We start from the raw sequence: 21960 nt of genomic DNA on the forward strand, positions 1-21960 counted from the left end.
TGACTTTGTGGAACTTTCTCCCATCTCCCTACTGCATCTCTGGAGCTCAGCCACAGTGATCTTTGGGTTCTTCTTTACCTCTCTCACCAAGGCTCTTCTCCCACGATTGCTCAGTTTGGCTGGACGGCCAGGTCTAGGAAGAGTTCTGGTCGTCCCAAACTTCTTCCATTTAAGGATTATGGAGGCCACTGTGCTCTTAGGAACCTTGAGTGCTGCAGAAATTATTTTGTAACCTTGGCCAGATCTGTGCCTTGCCACAATTCTGTCTCTGAGCTCCTTGGACAGTTCCTTCAACCTCATGATTCTCATTTGCTCTGACATGCACTGTGAGCTGTAAGGTCTTATATAGACAGGTGTGTGCCTTTCCTAATCAAGTCCAATCAGTTTAATTAAACACAGCTGGACTCCAATGAAGGAGTAGAACCATCTCAAGGAGGATCAGAAGAAATGGACAGCATGTGAGTTAAATATGAGTGTCACAGCAAAGGGTCTGAATACTTATGACCATGTGATATTTCAGTTTTTCTTTTTTAATAAATTTGCACAAATTTCTACATTTCTGTTTTTTTCTGTCAAGATGGGGTGCTGAGTGTACATTAATGAGAAATAAAATGAACTTTTTTGATTTTAGCAAATGGCTGCAATGAAACAAAGAGTGAAAAACGTAAAGGGGTCTGAATACTTTCTGTACCCACTGCAAACCCCCTTGAATTTGCAGCGGTTGTATGAAATGTGCCACATCAATAAACTTGTCTATTCTTGTTGCACTTGGCTGCTGTTAGCTGATAGCTTCCTTCTTTCGCTCCTCCAGCTCGATCAACGTCAGCTTCCCCGCTCTCTCGCCGGCAAACAGTTTGCCCAAAAACCACCGCCGTGGTTGTCGCTGCTTCAGATTTTGCTCTTTTTGATGACCTCGTGAAGACATACAAGCTTCCTTTTTGCGTCAGCTATTTTCTTGTGCCATTCGCACCTGTTTTGACATCACGTCGCGTGACACCTTTGACCTATCTGTCTGACCTTACCTTACCTGATCTGACATTATTTACAACCCGACGGAAAGTTTGGAACCTGATATCCACTGATGATATATATATATATCATCAGAATATGAACATAACCAACAAGAAGTCTTTTTTTAATTTTTTTTTTTTTTTTTTTTTTTTTTTTTTTTTTAATTTTATTTATATGTGCAGTTCCTCTACCATCTGCCAGGGGGCGCTGTAGCACCCTCCGCACCTTTACTTCCACAGACTGACACAATGACAGTGTGCAAAAACTGAAGGGTCTGCATGGTTTTGGTCGCGACTTCCCCAGCTCTTTTTGAAATAAAGTTTGTCATCAAAAACCTTTTAAAGGTGGTTTATTCACCATCATTACTGTAAATTGACTTTAAGGATAAAGTAAATCTTGTTAGTGTCTGTCAGCGGCTAGCTGCTCCAGGTCATTGAAAGGTCATCAGCCGAAACATACCAGGTTTGCTTAAAAAGTATCATACAATAAAGACGACGCAAGAAATGCAGCATGCAGTTGTTGAGTTTTTGTCACGTTCCTAAGACTTTTGGTTTCTAAAAATGTGTTTCTTCATTTCCTCTTTATTCTTTTTATGCTTTTTGGATTACTTGATCATTTATAGCACATATATTGAAAATAGTTTCATTTGAGGTCACAGGTCAAAAGACTTGGGAACCATTGCTGTATATAGGGCTGCTCCCAAACTAATTAACAATCATTTTCATGAATGATTAACCATCTCATTTTTTTTTTTAATAAATTCATGAATAGCTTGGCTTATAAAATGTCAGACACAGACAAAAAGCCCACAGTCTCGAAGATATTCTTTTTTTTTTTTTTAAATCAAATCGCTTAAAACAGAGAAAGACAAGTCTAATTTGCTGCAGCCCGGAAATGTTCTAACCTTAGATGAGCAGTTTCATCTTTTATTGGGACAAACTGTCATTTTCTGAGAAAAGCTCATGGAGGGCTGCAGAGGCTGCTTTGTGTGTATGAAGGGGGAGGGGGGGGGGGGGGGGGGTCAGGGTCGGGGGGGGGGGGGAGGGGGTGTGTGTGTTGACCCATTTATTTTCAACATCATTAACAATAGCATATTCTTTGAACAGAAGCTCCATCCATTCTCAAACTGTACCTGTGTACGGCTGCCAGGGACTATCAGTATGTTCATTTGAGAGGTTTTAATCCTAATTTGGAGAGATTACTAACTATAATGCCTGAACTCAATGGGCCTACATTCTGAGTTTAAAAAAAAAAAAAAAAAAAAAAAAAAAAAAAAAAAAATCCATATATTTTCGGGTATAAATTTTGAAGTTACATTTTTCGTTAAATTCGGATTAATCTGTGAATGTGGAAATCCAATTTTGGATTGTTAAAAGAAAATAATTCACCTTCAGTCCATCGTGCTCGAGCTGTCTCATCGCTTCCGTAGGTATGTTGGCTGTTTTCCCGGAGGATATCTACCAAGAACGATTCTTCAAAAAATAATGAATGGGCTGCTGAAATGCAGCCGAGCGAGCAGCCACGAAGCCATGAATGAACACGCGTTCCGGTAAATACACAAACAAGCGGGACGATCCCAGGGCATCCGGCTGCCGTACCACACATCTGCCGCTCGGCGACAGTATTTCACCCTGGAAATAAAACCGCTCCTTCTCCGGACCGGTTGATCACATGCTGGGAAGGGTTGGAGTGGCGGCTTCGTGCGCACCGAGAAAGTGAATGGCACACGGGCGCACAAGTGACACCGAGGCGACCGCAGAGAAGAGGAGGCTACCGGAGCTGATCCACGGCAGCTGGGTGAAGCCCGCGCGGGGGAGAGGAAGAGGAAGAAGAGGAGGAAGAAGAAGAAGAAGAAGAAGAAGCAAGCGCGCGTTTGAGAGGATGGAGATGAAACCCCAGGGCGGTTGTAGTATCCCACCGCCGGCGTGTCCGAAACCCACGCGTTAGGACTCACTCGGGAGTCGCGGGCAGGTTGTATTCGGCTCCGTTGAGAAAGTTCAGCGACTGTGTACAATGGTTATAAATGGGTCTCACCTGAACAGCTCCTCGCCGGACCCCATTGACACAGTCCTGAACCGCCCGCCGTGGGTCACCACAACTTTGGGGTGCTTCCTCATCTTCACCATCGTTGTTGACATCCTGGGCAACCTCTTGGTCATCTTCTCCGTGTATCGGAACAAGAAGCTCAGGAACGCAGGTGAGTACGGAGTCTGTGGGAAAAGTATGCGCTGCGCGCGTGACGCCGAGAGCGCGTGATTGCTCAGCAGCGTTAAACAACAACAACAACAACTAAACAATAACTTAACATTTTTAAAGTGACAAACGTGACACGGAGGGGGGGGGGGCTGCTCAAACGCACTTTTATTAGTAGGACTACGTTACCGGAGCGACATAGCCTATATGCCTATATTGTTTACTTAGGCGCTGTGTTATTGTCAGTAATGGGAACGTTTCATTTTTGTTTTGTTATTTTGACGTTTTTGTCCATTTTTTTTTTTTTTTTTTCTGCTCGAAAATGCCTGGCGAAATATAAACAACCTTTGTCAACCCGCAGGTTAACACAACCACCGTGTTTTGTTGAATTATAACCCGTCTTGTGTCACAACTGAGAGCAACGTTTGTGTTCTGAAATTCACGCAAAGCTGCCGTGTAATTCTTCATCATCGAGGTTGACAGTTAGACTCGACATCAACTTCCTACAGCCTACTTTTGAAGCGGATATAATTTCACTGACCTCCGCCGAGTGCGCGGCAGCGAGGCAGGCACGGGGAAAACCCTGCGCTCCTCGCAGCCTTGCTCCCCATTCATGCTTCCCAGGCTGCACCGCTGTCCGTGTTATTCCAGGCAAGAGATTTCATCCACTAATGATAAAGACAACTAGATGTTAAAATCATGACCGTCTCAATGACGGAATCGGGGTGTTTTTATTTATTTATTATATATATATATATGTATATACACCACTTGGCCGTGAATGTAATTATGATATGGGTTGTGGATTAAATAGTGTCCACCCACCACCCTCGAGTTTGGACAAGATTGACACGTGCACGCTGTTTGCCCCGCTCAGCTGAGGTGCTAAAACGCTCATCATTTAATAGTCGGAGGACGGAGTCGCTGCTGAGAAGACCCGAGAGGCTCCTGTCGCGCTCGGGTCTGCGCATAATAACTGGCAGCTACAGTATCATGCTTGTCATCATTTGGAGGCTGTAGTAGGCTGATTTGCTAAACACACTCCTGACATTACCATTTCACTCGCTGCAGAAATGTTGGGGTCAGAATAGATTTCCATCATGTGGACAGAGAGCAGAGAGCCCATGTGAGTGGGATTACATGTTATCTGGGATGCACACACAAGCTCCCATTGATGATAATCGGCGATAGATAAAGCACACATGAAACTAGGCAGTTCTGGATTGGAGCTGCTCGCAACACAGCTGCTTCCTTGAGATAGAACTTAACATCTGAATCTTGGGAACATATGTGTGTGATTTCCGAAGTCATGGCGCTGCACGTTAATTTGGGGAACGAAGTACGAGACAAGGGAATAGACACATTTAGGAAACTGCATCTTTGAAGTTATTCCATTAATTATGACTAATCACATGTAAGGAGGTCATAATGCAGTAGCAGGAATTCAATCAAGCATGCAGTTAACTTATACTGTCTCCAAAATCAACAATTCAATGTTGATGAGCAGGCTGGAATTGCCATTTATTGATCCGGCTCATTGGATAATTACATTTTCTAATTGCAATCAGCCATCCTGAGGAAAAAAGTCTGACATTTGAGGATCTAAAGGAAGTGTGGAAAAAAAAAAAAAAAATCCTCAGCTTAATTGCGTTTTGTAAAACTGGCCTCCATCTTCCGGTGACGCGGTTCCTCCTGTTCATGCCTTTCAGGCACATTTGCTACTTTCTGTTAAAGTTGTGAGCGACGTGCATGCCTAACTTAAGGCTCTTACAATCTTCTGTTCAAAGAGCCTTCGGCAAATTGTGTGAGAATTGGCAGAGATATTGATTGATGTAAAACTTTTTTCCATTCGTACTTTAATCTCCGTCTGTTGTACCGGACCTCGTCTGTGGGAATCTGATGCCACAGATGAATTTTTGACCGCATATTTCTGAAAGTCTCAACTCTCAAGAGGATGTGCTTTAACGGCCGCATCTCCCATCCACGTTGAATTCAATTTCCTTTTGTTGGATAGATAGGCGTCTCCTCTAAGGGAAATCTGGCCGGCATAACTTTTCTTGGCATGAGCGAAATAACATTAGAAACTGCACAGGAGTCCAACAACAGGGGGATACATTAAATAATGAGTAATAGAATATACTCAGTGCAGAACCTGGCAGGCGCTGTGGGCACATATTGCACGCAGCAGCAGCACTGCTGTCTCTGCATGGACAAACCCTCTGTCAGCGCATGAAATGGACAGTGAGCGAGTGGGCGGGAATCCAGCGACACATGGTGAGCAGTCCGAGCTGTGTGGAAGGATACAGAATCAGTGCTGGGAGTGCAGCTCCATGCCAATAAATCATCATAAATGTACCTGTTCCGGTGTAGATAAAAGACTTTTTAAATTCAAGCTGAGGAGAAATTAAATCAAGCCAAGAAGCAATTGTATTAACTGATCGTTTTGGCAAAATGTCTGGCTTGACTGGGACTTTTACTCATGTATTGTAATTTAAGATGGTTTTATCTAGTTTCTTATATATATGTATATATATAACAATAAACAAGAAAATATAACTGATTGCTGATTTGACATACTGTGAAAAGGAGTTAACATTTGCATTTTTAAGCGTAGTGGCAAAGTAGAAAAGTTGAGCGGTCCTTGTTGTCTGAGTGTCCGAGGTTTGTTGTCAGCAGTCCTCAATAGATAACGGCATCATGCTTCTTTTACACGTTATTTCATACATGTGTCGGCAGCTTGAGTCGGTGAATGAGAATAAAAGGCAGGCGTCACGGGGGTTTGGGTCCTGGAAACAATCTGAAAGGTCTCATCGATGTCAAGAGTTTTGTTTTCTGATCTGAAGGCAGACAACTTGACAAGTTCAGCAGCACAAGAAAGTTGAGACAGTGACTTACCTACTGTACCGTTCACAATGTGAAGTGACAGATAAAGACGAGCCTCAGTGCACTGATACCTTTGTGTGCCGAGTTCTGCCGCTGCAAAATAAACCAAAGAGCTCCGCATCGGAGCGGCGCTGTCTGTTTTGGAGTGTGACGTAGTGTTTATCCTTTTTCAGCGTTGCGTGACTTTGCAGCGTGCCGGCAGAATGTTATTTCTCATCGCTCATTACACCTCTCGATTCCATTAGAGTATTATTGGTCTCCGTGTAATGAATATTTCGAGGAATTAAGTGGCATTTGCATGTGTCTCTAATTAAAATGAACGTTTTAGGTTTTCTAAATATCCGTCGGCTTTGTTGAGAGATTCTACACGGAAATTGGCTCGGCACTGCGGAGCTTAATAAAAGAGATGACTGTGAAAACAAAACAAATCCCTTTCTGTTGATGTTATACAGTATGTATTGATTTCGCAGCTTCCTGTTTTATTTTCATCGTGAGGAAAGCCATTTGAAAGACTTGTTTTGTGAGAAACTATTTTAAACCGAGCATTACCAGGGCCTGACACATCTCTATCAAGATTGCAACTCATAATTACGATCAAAGTGAAGAACAAAAGGTCATATGGTTGAGTTTATTTTGCTGAAACAGAGCTAAAGAAAAGAATGTACCTGTGTCTCTCAGACAAACGCAGGTTGTTTATTTAATTGCAGGATTCAGTGAAAGGAACCGGTTTTGCTCAGAAGTACCTGGCCATGTCTATCCTATCATTTTCCCTTTTCAAAGTTTAGGCATCCTCATCATGACTTTCCAACAGTGTCATTGTCTCAGTTCGTGCTGTGCTGAGGAACCATCTGCGCCCCTCTATAGTTGAAAGGCTGTGTTTACTACTTATTGTACTCTCTGGAACTACATGTTCCCTGCATGGCCAAACACCAAGTGGCAACCAACCAATGGATGTCACCCATTTATTTGTGAACTGGCATTATGAAGCCTCAAGTTCGGCATTTGAGCCGTCGCCGTCTCGCTACTTTGCAACCAAGATTGACTATATTTTGACCCTCTAACTGGATCTGATTGGGAAATCGAGGACACTCTGTCCCGCCCACCTATAGCAGAGACCTGACTGCACCGCGGGCATGTCAATTAAACAGACGCGCCCCTGAAAATATCTCTTTTTGAGGCCTAATGAAGGAATTATTTTTAGATGTACCGCCAGAAAACTAAAAAGAAGGCATGATTTTAATGAATGACACCGTTAAGACTGTAAAAATGTATTGACAGAAAATACATTGAGAGAAAAGGAAAAGGACACTTTTTGGAGCCAGAGACTTTTTGGGGCCAACCCCGAGCGTCCACGCAGTAGTTTTGCGGTTTAAGGCACTTCCACACTGGCTTCACTTTTCAGACCCAGAAGCTACGTCCACTTTTCTATACGGTCTATGCCAAGCACCAGTGCTAGGGACGGACTTCACCGTATTCAATATCCACCCGCCCTCTCCTGCTGACCAATTATAATTTCCAAAGTGTGCAATACACCAATCAGTCCACTAGAGGATACCGTGCCTGTGTCGAGTTTTGCCCCTCCGCAGCGTGAAGAATACACGCACGTATAACCAGCGTCGAACAAGTGGTCATGTGATGAAGGTTAAGTGTTAAAAGTCATTTGACAAAACACAAAAGCAGTGAAAGTTGGTTGGCTAAGCAAAGCAAAGCATGTTTTGTTTTTTTTGAGTCCCAAACAGAATTGTTTGACAGCTGTCGTAGTGTTTACATGTTTGTACTGTATCATCTAATCTCGCAGCAGCGCACATGTTTTACTGACGCCTGTTTTAAAAATTTCCCTTTGGGGATTAATAAAGTAACTACCTACCTACCTACCTTAGTAACGTGCTCTTCTTCTCCTTTTAGTAGTGACTGTCAAACAGCTTTAAGGTGCATTACCACCACCTTCGGATGGTAGTAACACATTACCACCAGACACTGGTAAAAACAAGGGAAAATATGTTGTTTAATACAATACAGCAGTCAGTTTTTTTTTTTAAATATAATTTAAGGACTTCTACAAAATGTGAAAAACATGAGCCATCCCTGAACTTTACACAGAAAATTGATTTTTTTTTTTTTTTACACAGAAAATTCAGTGTAAAGTCTTGAGTTTAATATTACTGAGAAGACGTGTTTGAAAAGGTGGCCGCCACTCTAAAGCCACACTGCATAATGTATCCTATGCCAGCAGTGTCCATATCGGGTGGCTACATCATGTGTTCCCACCTCTGATGACGAGGCTGCCTCTCTGCGAACCCTGCTGAGCCCCCTTTGACTCGCACAGCTACAGTTTCACCCACATTGACTGAGGAACCAAAGCTGTGAAAGCACACAACTACCGCTTGGAATTTGAGCTGTTCTTATGTTGTTTGGTAGAAAAAAACAAATGCCTTCAGACTTCATTTGCCTCATCATGATCAAAGCACTTTGTTTCACAAGAAGTTCAAGGAGGTAAAATGTATCAAGGCAAAGGACAGTGAACTCCATATTAAAATAGAGAATCACAGTTTTTAATTAAGGCCTCTCTCCTTTTAAAGATTGTTTTGATTATTAACACTTGGCTGTTTTCACTTTCATCTGCAGGAAGAAGGTTTCTGTGCACTTGCCCTGAAGTTGTAATCCTGGTTGATTTGGTGCCAGCTGGAAGCTTTTAATGTGAAGCAGTGGCCGTAAGACAGTCTGTTTACATTAGCAGCAATGTATTACAGCGCTGTAAACAGTAAACAGTAAAGAGATAGGCTGATCAGTGAGATAACATTAAAAAGCAATAGTGCTGGATACGTGCATACATGCAGACTATGGCTATTGTTGAACAAATGCATACCGTAAATGGTGTCAAAAATGTGATCATTTGATATCCTGAAAAGGGATTATAACTTTAAGTTTATAACATATAAGGAGCGGATTCCTGTTTCAAACTTCAGGTTTGAGACACTCTCAGCTGTGCGAAGTACAGATTCACGTGGGCCTCATAGTTTTAGTTATTAAAGAGTCTCAATAACTGAAAAGGGCACAGATTAGAGGGCGTAAGTGTGTGCTGCAGTTGACATTATGTCCTTTTACAAGACATGATCTGATTATGTTCCTAATAAAAATAAACTGATTCAGCGCAGTTGCATATTTCATGCAGTCCTTCATGATTGAAATATTATTTTGGAATTTGATACCATCCAGGGTATGTACCCCATGGATCATTATGAAGAAAAAGGAAAACTTAATATACACAAACTGCAATGAACAACATTATTTGATTAAGGCCCCAATATCTGGCTGCTGATCTGCTGATGGGGCCATATCATTCTTGCCATTCTTTAGCAGGCATGTGGAGGTGCAGAAGTGATCACTGCTACCTGGCAGTTTCCGGGGTGATGGCTGTGATAAGCATCAGAGCGGCACAGTATGGTGGAACAGCTTAACAGTGTAAGAACCGAGAGGGAAAGGGCTCAGTGGGTGAAAAACACGAACTAATTGGGCCCCACAAGAGCCAGCAGGTCATGACTTTGCAATTCATTTGTAGTTTGCCCAAGCTGAATAAATGAACATTGAGTGTGAGAGGATAAGGATCTCCCTCTTTAACTCATGAGGCACTTAGCTCCCAGATATACATGTAGATGAGTGAATGCCCCTGCTGTCTGCCAGGACACGAAAAAAGAGGAGCGCCTGCTGGCGTACCCTGAGGCTGCTTCGCACCTGATAACTTCCAGTCAGCTTTTACTGCCTCTTTCTGTGCTCCTGTGTGTCCTGAAACATGGGCAAGATGTGATGTGTTTTCATCCATTACGCCGGATTTTCAGATCTAATTTGTAGAGATGTCCCGTCAAAGGACTCTCTGGCTCTCATAAGGATTACAATTCAAACATTAGATCACCCACAGATCTAATTATGGAGCAGCTATATGCACGTCTGTGGTTCCAGCGCTGGGACTGTGTGGATAATGTTATCGTTTGTTTGTGTTGCCAACTTTGTCCGGCCTGTTTGCTGCTGCCTTTCGGTCTCAGACGCAGCATGGGAGGAGGCAAGTGAGGGAGAAAAAAAGCGAGGGCGAGGAAAAGAAAGGTTCACAACAGCGATAGTACAGATAAAGACAAGAAAAGGGAGGCAACAGATTGGTGTAAGCCTGTCATATGAACTAGACATACAGTGAAAGAGACAGAGGTATCTTTTTTTATTCCAAGACACTGACTTGCCATTTTAGTCATGTTAGTTTGTCACTCGGTTGGGTGGGTTCATTTCTGAGAGCATCAATCATGGGAAAATTGCTCTGCAAAGAGTTTGTTTTTCCCAATGTGACTGGATTATTTCAGTTTTGGCAAGTGCCAAATTGTCCTCCTGGGTTTAGGCTTCTTTCCAGGATCATCTGTGAAAGTAAAATTGACCCAGCAAGTGTTCATTTGACTTCAGTCTGCTCTTTACGAGGGGCCCTATTTTCTCGACCATTTCCCGATTTTCTAATATTTACAGGATTGTCTGAACACACAAAACTTGCCTGCAGTACTCCATTCTGTAGATATGTATATAATCTATGATTTGCATTTGGTGGAGGTTGTTTTTCCACATTTTTCCTCTGTAAAAACACATTTCTGGTTTTGTTTTTCCTTTTTTGTTTCAAGATTCATATTCTCCCGTAGCATTTTGCATTCCCCTCGTCAAGTTTTGCGCCTCAACTCTCACCTTTTTTGTACTCCTCCTCCTCACTCTGCTTACTCACCCTCACACTTGTATTCTTTTTTCTCATTTCACTTAAATTTGACCTTCCAGGCTTCATATTCCATGACACCCTGTCTGTTTGCATCACTTTGATCCAACACCCCCACCGTTCTCTAAGGACGTTATGTTGTCAGACTGCATACCTGTAGAGGAATTCTGCCAATAGCGCTTTGCATCAAGCCAGTCAGGCAATAAGACGGTTATCACACAAACCCTGTGGATTCCAGATTATATAATGGCCGAGTGGACAAAGTGAATTAAAGCTGTTATTTTTGATCAGTGTTAAACAATGACTGGCCTAACATGGTAAAATTTAACTAGAGCAGGTGTCTGGCATGTGGTCTTCTCAATAGACAGCCCCTATTCTCTTTCTCTCATTCTGTCTCACACGTTCACGGAGCATGTTTTAACTTCAAAAGGAAGACATAATGAGTCTATAAATACTTATACATACAAGAGAGCATATTTGCAGCCATTTATGACCCCCCCCCCCCCACCACCCCAGTTACCCCCCAACCCCCCCTCCCACCCCTTCCCCCCTTTCCATGCTGTGCTATTTTTAATCATTTACAATATTATACAGTGAAAACTTGTTTCTGCTCGATAGGAGTTTGGGATGACGCACATGGGAAGCTTAGGGCAGTGAGATCAAGTAAAACCTAATGCTCATCCAAGGGGAACTATGCATAACACATGCATACTGTAGAGTGCCTACAGTAGAGTGGTAACTATTTGATAACACACACATATGCAAGGCAGCAGGAGCATAGGGGTTAGAGGTATGAGCTGGTAATGGGAAGGGTGCCAGTTTGAATCCCAGTTGAGAGAATCAGAACAGAGGGAGAGAGAAACACTCTCATCTATGTCCAAGGTGCCCTTGAATGAAACACTTGGTCCACCATTGCTAGTCTGTGGACAGCAGTGGAAGACTGTGGTTGGACTCGGCAGCTTCCAGCTGTGAATGCGTCAGACTGTATGATTGTTAAAGCAGGGCACTGACTAAAAAAAAAAAAAAAAAGACTCAGTCAATCCTCCTCAGATACAATTTCTAAAAAGGACACGCACACAAACTGACCTTTTTAACTTCTAAATGTATCCTCCCTTATTGCTGTCCTATTTGTTTTATCATTAATGGGTCTAAAAACTGACAAGCAAACAGTTCAATCAGAAAGCCTCCGTGAGCCATCAGAGTGATTCACTAGAATTGCATGTAATGATGATTATAATGGCAGACACATGAATGCCATTTGACGTAGCCCTGTGAACACGGCCCCATCCAGCTTTATCAGTCTACTGTCTCTGGGTTCAGCCTGGTGGTTTATCACTCTGACACTGCACTGTCATGTGTACACCCTCTAAATGAGTGCACCATTAAAAAAAAAAAAAGAACAAATTCAGTAACTATGAAGCAAAAAAGCGAGGACATTACAATCTAAAAATAATCCTGAGGTTAGGGAGGCGTGTTGTCTGTGTGAATTAACAACACAGTTCAAACAAAGCCTCGCCAAAAATAGAAAAAAAAAGTCTTTGGTCTGAGATTATCACCTAATTTTGGAGCACAAGTACCACTATTTACAGAGCATGTGGGCTCTGTTAGAAAAAAAGGATTACTCAGGAGACACTTCAAGAAAGACAGAAAAACTGATTCTGACCATTAAAATCTGTGTTTCCTGCAACATTCATAGAGACACACATTTGTTCTTTCATTCTGAATTTCGTAAGTAACCTTCTGTGAACTCTTGCAAAAAATGCCCTCTGTTCTCGGCATGACTGGGACCGATTGAAATATAGTCACACGGATAATGTTGATCAGAAAGGGACATTTTCCGAATTCCACCAAAAAGTAAAGTCAGTGAGTTAATGAATAATAATTTAAAGTAGAAAGTAGAAATAGATATGTAAAGTATATCCTGTTACCTTAGAAGTGAAAGTAATGTTTGAAAAACCTGAAAAACACTGAATCATTTCCTTTGTGCAATAGTGTACAGCCCATCTGATACTAGAGGAAGTCTATTAGTGTTATGAGGATCTCATGAATTAGGTTATTAATGCTTCTCTAATAAGTATCTTCATAAAAAAAATAGAATCAAATGACTGTGTATTATAAAAGGGGGAACTTGTAGCAACAAATCCACAGAAAATCATCCCCCAACTGGAGTTCCCCTCAGCTTCAGGGAGGACGTTAGTGTTTTTTTAACTCATTTTTACTTACTGTTTTCGCAAAGTAGAAGGAATAGATCATTAAAAAAGTGTGTCAGCTCCTCTCCTCCCCTTTAAGACCGCTGCCGCACAGCATATTGTCAGTTTCATAATGGTCAAAGAAGGAGCAGCTTGGCACTCCCATCCAAATTTTACGCGGGAGGAACCTGACATACTTGTCCGGAAGGTTTAGCCTTGGAATGAGAATGATGGGAACTGCTGGCCAGTGTAGGAAGTGGCTCAATGATATAAGACAAAAGGCCAAACAAAAACTTATGGTTTAATAAATGCCAAAAACTGGCAAAGTGAAGAAAGAGCAGGTGCTGGAATGATGTTAAGGAGTGACCATATGTAAATTGTACACAATTAAAGCTCCCGATGCAATTTATTTATTAACACTACTGATGAAGAGCAATGTGCTCCAAACACCACTAATGTGGTGGTGTTAATACATGGATTTCATCGGAAGCTTTGAGTGTGCCTTGTTTATTTTGCAATCATTAAAGAAATGGCCTAGAATGTTGTTCGTAAATTAAACCTTTTGTCTGTTAATGATGCAGTGTCACACTTTGTGGCATCGTAAGGCTGAATATTAAACAAGATGAGCAGTTGTTCATGCTAAATTGTACAATATGTACAATATGTACAATAACTCACCTCTGACAAAATCCATCACAGTACAATAACACTGTTGACTGTGTTTCTTGGTTTGTTTGTATATTATATATATAGATATATACTGTACTGTATATATATATATATATATATATATACATATATATGTTGACTGTGTTTCTTGGTTTGTTGTATATAATATATATAGATATATAATGTACTGTATATACTGTGCATTTTACATTTTATATTTATATTTTTTACTGCTATTTACTGCTATTTTATTTTATTGCTTTTCTATTATTCTATTCTATTATTTTATTGTATTGTTTCTATTATTGTCTTATTGCTTCTGTATGTATGCTGCTGTAGCGAAAAAATTTCCCCTCGGGGATTAATAAAGTAAATACCTACCTACCTACCTACCTAAATTGGTTCCTCCTTACATGTATTTTTTAATTACAATTCATTTGTCGTTAACCAAAGTGCCTTTTATAATTTTGGCTGAGATTGGCTACTGTGTCATAATGAGTGCCAACTGCCTGTTACACATCCATTTGAATAGACAAGAGTCAACTTTATTTCTATACGATAAACTGAATCAGACGGCTGCATTAAAAAGAAAATGGTGTTTTGATTATTCATGGTAAGTGGAAAAAAATAAGTAAAACATCCATCAAAGCTGTCTGTGGTAGTTTGCGCTCTCAAAATCAGCCGAGCGCTGGCTGCGCTGTACCTAGTCTTGGTTTAAACTGGTGGAAGCACTCGCGCAATTTCACCGAAAAATTGGCACCAAAATTGCACTGCATGGGCACATTTTTACCGACACATCCCTAGTAGCGCCTTCCCACCTATCTCTGCACATGTTGAGCCAAAAATAGCAACTCGGCCCAAGTGCGGAAAAAAAAAAAATCCCTTTGTGTTTCACCAAAATGTAAATGAGCTCGCACCTGCGCTTCGACCTGCTTTGCGCTCGAGCAAAAATAGGGCCCGTTGGGTCTAAATCAGCAACTGCTGCTAACAACAAATTGTAATCTTTCTTTCAACCAATTCTTTGAATATGTTTATTATAACATGAGGATATTTTGTTTATAGCTTTTCTTCACTGCCACAAATGTCCAAATATCAGATCATACCGGTTTAAAGAATTATGACCAAAATATTTACCCTGTGGGACATTTTGCAGTTGAAGGTCACCTTGGTATTTCCCTACTGCAGTTTGTAGTTACTTATGAGCTATCACAGAGTCGAGGCGATGGTTATATTTAAATGGTGATAAGTTGAACTAGCTCATTGTCAGGGCTGCCCCCCTTAAAATTTAACAAGGCGAATCATCAGTGGGAGAACTCTCTATTGACAGAGATTCTTCAGGTTATGCAGTTTTTATTAGGCAATGAAGCCCCCGCCACCCTTCGGAAGAGGAGGGAGAGTTTGTGACTGGAGGCGCGTAGAAAGCGACCCACAGCAAAACTGTAGGACCTCACTGAGGCTAGGGCTCCAAGTAGCGGGCCAGGACCGGGTGTAACTGGACGGGGACCCTGCACGGGCCTCTGCGCATGTCTACACATCAAATACGTCATCCCTGCAGGCTGCTGAGTGCATTGCTTAGTATTCTCATTGTCCTTAGGTTAAGGAGGTGGGGGACACAGGGTCGTTCAGTCGGGAACGAAGCCAAGGCGAGAGGTTGTTTTTGACCGCACTGGACCGGACCGTCACTAGGGGAGGTCTGTGGGTGTGGACGGGGGTGGCGAGAGTCCCAGGAGGCTGTGGACTCACGCGCCTAGGGAGATCCATACAGAAACCACGGGGAGAGCAATGGAGGGCAAGGCCTTTGCTGCCTGCCACCAAAAGCCGACGAGACAATAGAACCTCAGCAATCTGGAGACAAAAGAGAGCACGCTGCAGAATTTCCTAAATTGCCAGATGGACTCTTTGAAAATTTTTTCAAATCTTCATATTGAACAGCTTAATCCAATTTGACTGATGTAATTCTGTGCCGGGTATTATGAAGACATAATGGTCTATGCAGATGACAACAAAGACATGCTCTGTGAGCTCAACCAACTACATACTCAGTAGCCACTTGTGGTTGTGTAATAATTTTATTGCCCAACCACTATTCCTGTCATTAAATGCTTGTTTGAGAAAACAGTCACTCATCCATTTAATTCAGTCTAATCACCAATGAATATGTCCATTAATAGATCTCTATTATGGAGCTCGAGTCCAGTTTAGTTTCTTTTTGTCTCTGTTTTGTGTGACTCAAAATCACTTAACTCAATAGCCACTTCATACAACTGAAGACTTGTATTGTTAAGGCCTCTTATTGTGGATCCTACACTTTCAATTACTTGCATAGTTATGAGAGAGCGGTTGTGTTGAAATGGCCCTTTTTTTTGATAATATAAGTCATAGTTAACAGTGCAGAGGTGTACACTAATTCTAAAGAGGCAGACTATGACACATTCTTGGAGGCTTGTCACGTTTGTAAAGTAATTAGTTGAGTCCTCTGCTTCTCTCTAATGAGCAGGAGCTTAGTGTGAGATTTCTTCATCACAGTATGCTTTCCTTTAATGACCCATAAACATGCTCCCTGCGATTATTGTCTAAATGAGTGTATTTTGTCACACTTTGAGACATATTCACACATTGCTTGGGTTCCTTCCAGCATACTTTGGATGTTGTCCAAAAGCAATAGGGAATTTATCAGTGGGACGAGAGATGTTCATGCTGTTCGGTGCTCAGTGACCTCGTCTAAGCCTCACTTTTTCAAAGATTTTTAGAATTAACTAATTTGGCATTATGAAAAAATAATCTGATATATTTTATTGAAAATATTGCACTGTGATAAGATTGAAGATGTGAGTAGATATGTGTCATATAATTGCTGTTTTGGGACATTTATTAAAAGAGTCTTTGCTGACTCTGCAGTCAACCCTAATAGCTTATGAATTCCAATTTTAACTAGAAATGATGCAGAGCCAGATTGCTCAGTTTTATTTTTCTGCGGTTGTAGAAGTAGACAACGCAGGTTGAGGGATGGTTCAGCGGTTACAGAAATATTCAGTGGCCATAAATCACAGGTACGATGACATGTAACAGCGTAACACAGGTTTTCTTTCCTCTGTTTATGTGTAGGTAATAAGGAATGACATTTGTACACTTTCAGAGATGAACCTATTTCCCTCCCACAATGCTTTGCTGACATGATCTCCCTGGATATGTAGTCTGAGCACTAATGAGACGATGGTGTTTTTGTTGATAGCATGCCATTGAGGCCATTTAGGATGTGGTATGCGAATTTGTTTCCATTTAGAGCTGGTCCCAAATTGTCTGATTCCTGACAACTGTTTGGCTCTGACACAATCAGCAATTTGGAAAATGAGGAATTTTGGATCATTACTAGGGGAGACTCCAAAACAACAGTAACACAGTCCCATAGACAAGCATTTTAGCAAACAACTGCCTACTTGAACATCCAGCAGACACAAAACAATGCAAGCCTTGCTTTCGGCCACCTGATGAAATGAGGCTCAGCAGTATCGTGTCTGCTAGATTCTTAACTTTAGGTACCACCCGCTTGTTTACCTCAGCTCTCTCCCATGAGAACCACTCGGAGGCAGCCATAGAGACTTAAATAAAGACCCAGTAACCCAAAATGATGAGGTAAATCTGGCTGTAACCTGATTGGTGCTTTGTTGAGTCATAGTGGGTTGTGAAGAACCAGCAACCTTTTCACATTACACAGTAGTGGTTTAGGTTCATAGGTCATGTCAGAAATCACACTTTGTGGAGCTGCAATGTCGGGAACTGAGACTTTGGCCACAGCAGGAAAAACAAATATTTTCAGGGGGAGCACACAAACTCGATTTTCCAAATCAAAATGTTGGAAATGCATTGATAAGTCGATTCATTGAGTAATTGATTGATAGAAAATGCATTGCCAACTGTATTGGCAATTGATAAATCATTTGAGCATTTCAAAAAAAATGTAGATGTTAAAATTATTTGGTGTATGTGTGTGGGTGGGAAAACACAAAATTGTAAATATCCCCCACCCCACTCTCCAAAATAATTGTACACATTTAGCCATCATGTCTGACATCATGTCATACACACGTTTGAACATTTTGGGTCAAATTTCTCCATAGTGAATAAATAAAAACCCTTCGACCTGATTAGACAGATGCTGCCTTGTAAGCAAGTTGGTCTCAACTGGCAATCACATCATAAGATCGTCACATACAACCGTGATAGCAAAAGGCTGACGGTGTGGCTACTTTCAAAACAACATAAAATTATCCACAGTTTAGGGTCAAGGTTATGAAATCAAAGTGGAGACTTTGGTTACATCAGAACATATTTGGGCCCACTGTATTCTCCTGAAATGGGAAAGTTACTTGAACTGGTGTGGAGAGATTCATAGTTGGCAATACAGCCATATAGGGGGGCTGATGATGATGATGATGATGATGATGATGCCTGAGGCGCTGAGCAGCTTTCCTGCTGAGGGTGAAAAATGTTTGGAAAGCTCTGCGTCAAATTCTAGTGAAAGCAGAATATGAGATTCTGTTCTCTGTTCTTTTGTAATTCAATTAGGCTTCAGAGAGGGCTTCTGCAGATGCTGTCAGTTCTTCTGTGCATGGCCTTAAATACAATATCATCAGATCCAAAATGAGTGATTGCTCATTCATTCATCATCTGTGTTCATTAATTCCACATAAGCTAAATCATCCTGTCAAGAGTCCAAATTACTACCCAGCTGTAATTTTAGACAGCTTTAGAAAGATCGACAATCATACAAACCAGGAGGATTAGAAAACTATACACCACTCAATGTGCTCCACGGCATCTCGGCATTACAAATATTTTCTATTTCACATAAATATAGATTGATTTTCTGTTCAGATCTCCACCTGTCAGACCAGGTTCAGGGTGTGTATGTGTATATGGGCTTGTTTTTATATTCCGGTGGGGACTTGCGCCTGAATGTTCACCAACTAATGGAGACATGCATCTCTGTGGGGACAAAGATTAAGGTCCCCAAAGGTAGAGTCTTCTTTTTGAGGGTTAAGTATTGGATTTAGGGTTAGGGTTAAGGTTAGGTATTTAGTTGTGATGGTTAAGGTTAGGGTAAGGTTCTAGGGAGCAACAAGTCTTGGTGTAATCTTAGACTCAGGTCTAAGTTTCAAGGCCCACATTAACAAGGTGACGGAAACCTATATTTTCCACCTTAGAAACATAGCCAAGGTGTGGCCGTTTATAAATCAGACAGATGCCGAAAAGTTGATTCATGCCTTCTTTTTCTAGAAAGACTTCAGCTCATCCAAAACACTGCAGCTCGAGTATTAACCAGAAGCAAGAGGAGAGAGCATATCAGTCCAATTCTAGCTGCTCTGCACTGGCTGCCCGTAACAAAACAGGATTGCATTGAGTTACATCGCTAACTGTCTGGTTAACTACGAGCCTTCAAGAACACAAGAGATCATCTGCTGCTGGTTTATTGGAGGTTCCCAGCAACAGCCGAAAGAAAATTGGGGATTCAGCTTTTGTCACTTCTGCTCCAAAGCTGTGGAACAAACTATCTGATATCCAGGAGGCGAGCTCAGTTCATACTTTTAAAAGAAAGCTCAAAACACATCCATTTACTACATTCGCTTTTAACTACCTACTCTTGAAGCTCTCTTGCAGGTGAGTTACACTTGAACGACCGCGCCTTTAAAATGCATATTGCCAAATGTGATATTTTAACTCTTTGTGTTTAATTAGCGGTGGGTTTAATAAGGCGGTACTTTCTTACGTTTTGATTCAGTATCGCCAACATAGCCTGCTCCGGACCAGATTAAGTTTGCAGCATAAGTTACTATGGGGATCTAGCCAGTTTAAAAGACAGCCACCTTTGTAATACTGACAATGCTGACTTTAGTCTCAACATACCTCGTAGGACACCCCTCTGCAGTGCTCAGGGACTTATGAATAACCTCGGGCACTTGTAAATGCTTGTCTGTGCATATATGTCTCTACTCACTCATTCATGAATGTGTGTGTTGACTTCTAAAAGGCTGAAATGTTGTGTAGTACTACAGAAACAATTAGTCAATCAACAGAAAATGTGTAATTTTTGTGAATGGATTTTCTACATGATACAAAATATTTTGCACGATATTTTAGCAAATGTTACAAGATGTTGTACCACCTATTTTTGCTGTACTTTTAGCTCTTTGTTGGACTTCCACTCCAGAGCAAATTTTTACAAATGCCACCCCCCACGTTTTTTTATGTTAACTAATCACTAATTTTGCTACCACGTATGCAGTATTTGTCAGGAAGTGTAAACAGCTGCCTGCTGTGGTTGGAAACAGGTTTGATGAGTGTAGCGAGAGTGAACCAAAACTGTATATATGATATGCTATAACCCACTGAAGTCCTGAGGGGAACTGCAGCCATGGGATAATTCTCTGTCATAATCGAACCCTTTCACATCACACATAGTCAGTTGATCCATTGTTAATGTAAGCATATTGATGAGTGCAGCTTTAAAGTTGTTCATCAAGCAAAATTGATAAACGCTGTGTAATTCTAGCTTCTCAGATGTGAGGATTTGCTGCATGTCTGTGTTTTATATAATTGCAAATTACTTCTGCGTTTTTTAACTGGTGGTCGAATAAGACATCACTTTAGGCTCTGGGAACGTCTGAGGGATAGTTGTCACTATTTTCTAATATTGCATAGCCTAACAATTGTTTACTTTATTGGAGATTATTTTATGATGAAAATATTTTTTGTTGTGGTTAGGGCTAATTGTGCTGATTTAGGTTTGCTTATTTATTTCCTCAAATCCTTTAGCTTTAACCCCCCCAGTACAAACAAACACACAAAAAAACCTCAGATGCCTCAGGGTCCATTTGTTCCATGCCTGAACACAAATGGAATCTGAACAAATATTTTACAAGGCCTGATGTCTCCTGACAGCACTAGTTGTGTTTTGGCTCTTCTCTGTACCACCACGCTTGTTGATGTCATTGTTGCAGAATATTTGTGTGTATGTGAGCCACACAAACTGGAAGAGAGAGGGGTTTATATGACAAGCGTGGGTGGGTGATTGATGTTTGTCTCCCAGCTGCTCTGTGTGTTTACACATGATGCTTATATATATATATATATATTTTTTTTTTAGTGTATTTACTATTGGTCCATGAGGTTTCTTTCCTCACACAGAATACAGTTTCTGTGTGCATATGCTTGTTTAACTGTACACACACACACACACACACACACACACACGCACGCACGCACACTATGTTTAAGTGAACTTTTGATCTTATCGTCATAAATATGATGGGAATGGCTGCACAGACAGAGAGGTTGAGAGTCACATGAATGTGGGAAATACTAGTGATGCAAAAAAAGATTGTAGCTTTTTAATATAGGGATTACTGAGGATATGACGTTCTGGCTGCTCTGTATGCGACTCTAAATCAGACCTCTTACATTCAGTAAACATTAAATTAGATACTGCATCCAAGTGGCATTTGGAAAAAAAAATGGCAAGATAAGCCTTTAACCACAGCAATAAAACATGGCTTATCTTTTGAAAGACCTTACATTTATGGTATACAAGTCTGAAAACAAGGTTAAAAGATGACATTCAAAAAAATGCATGGTAAGAGGAGATTACATTGAGCTCTTTCAGGTCAATTGGGGTCAGATAGGATGATGGAAATAACTGCTGCACAAACTAATCATATATGATAAAGCTCAACAGATGCTAAAGCTCTGCTCTGACCTAAATTTTCCATTGGAACAGTGCTCATATATCAAAATATACAAAAGATTTTTAGCCTTAGGACAGTTACATAACTCATCACATTACCAATTCATCACCTAACAGTCTTGTTCCTCGCATGTTATTGTGATCAGCAGCACAACAATAGAGATATGAACAATGGATTTTCACTTGCATTTCACTTCAAACATTAGCATAACTTACTGATGATAACCAGTTCTGGACAGCTGCTGACAAAAGGCACTGTGACTGATGGGGCACGAGAAACTTGTCAGCATACGTTTCCTTCTTATGAAATGAACATTTGCATGCTGAGAAACTCTCAGGAAAGATGCAGAGAATGACAGAGTCAGGACCAAAGGTCTAAATCAAATGCATTAAAGTTCAATTTCAAAAATATATTCATTAGCTAACTTTTAATTGTTTTACAGCAAGACAACCAAAACAGTGCAATCACAGGCTGACAAAAAACAAAACGGTTAGCTAAGAGACGCTTAGATGTAACGGCAGCACTCAATAATTGC

General features: G+C 41.1%; 1 protein-coding gene across 1 annotated transcript in view; it reads left to right on the forward strand.

Moving 5' to 3' along the window:
- The first annotated feature begins 2659 nt into the window (after window positions 1-2659).
- Window positions 2660-21960, forward strand: part of mtnr1aa (melatonin receptor 1A a) — a 37999-nt gene continuing 18698 nt past the window's right edge. Inside the window, exon 1 of the mRNA XM_069168002.1 lies at window positions 2660-3208. Within this exon, the coding sequence (XP_069024103.1) occupies window positions 3025-3208 (184 nt within the window). The 5' untranslated portion in view covers window positions 2660-3024. The remainder of the gene's footprint in view (window positions 3209-21960) is intronic.

Source organism: Embiotoca jacksoni, unplaced genomic scaffold, assembly GCF_022577435.1.
Source record: "Embiotoca jacksoni isolate LCO1_2020_lvr unplaced genomic scaffold, fEmbJac1.0.p SCAF_4, whole genome shotgun sequence".
Lineage (NCBI taxonomy): Eukaryota > Metazoa > Chordata > Actinopteri > Embiotocidae > Embiotoca > Embiotoca jacksoni.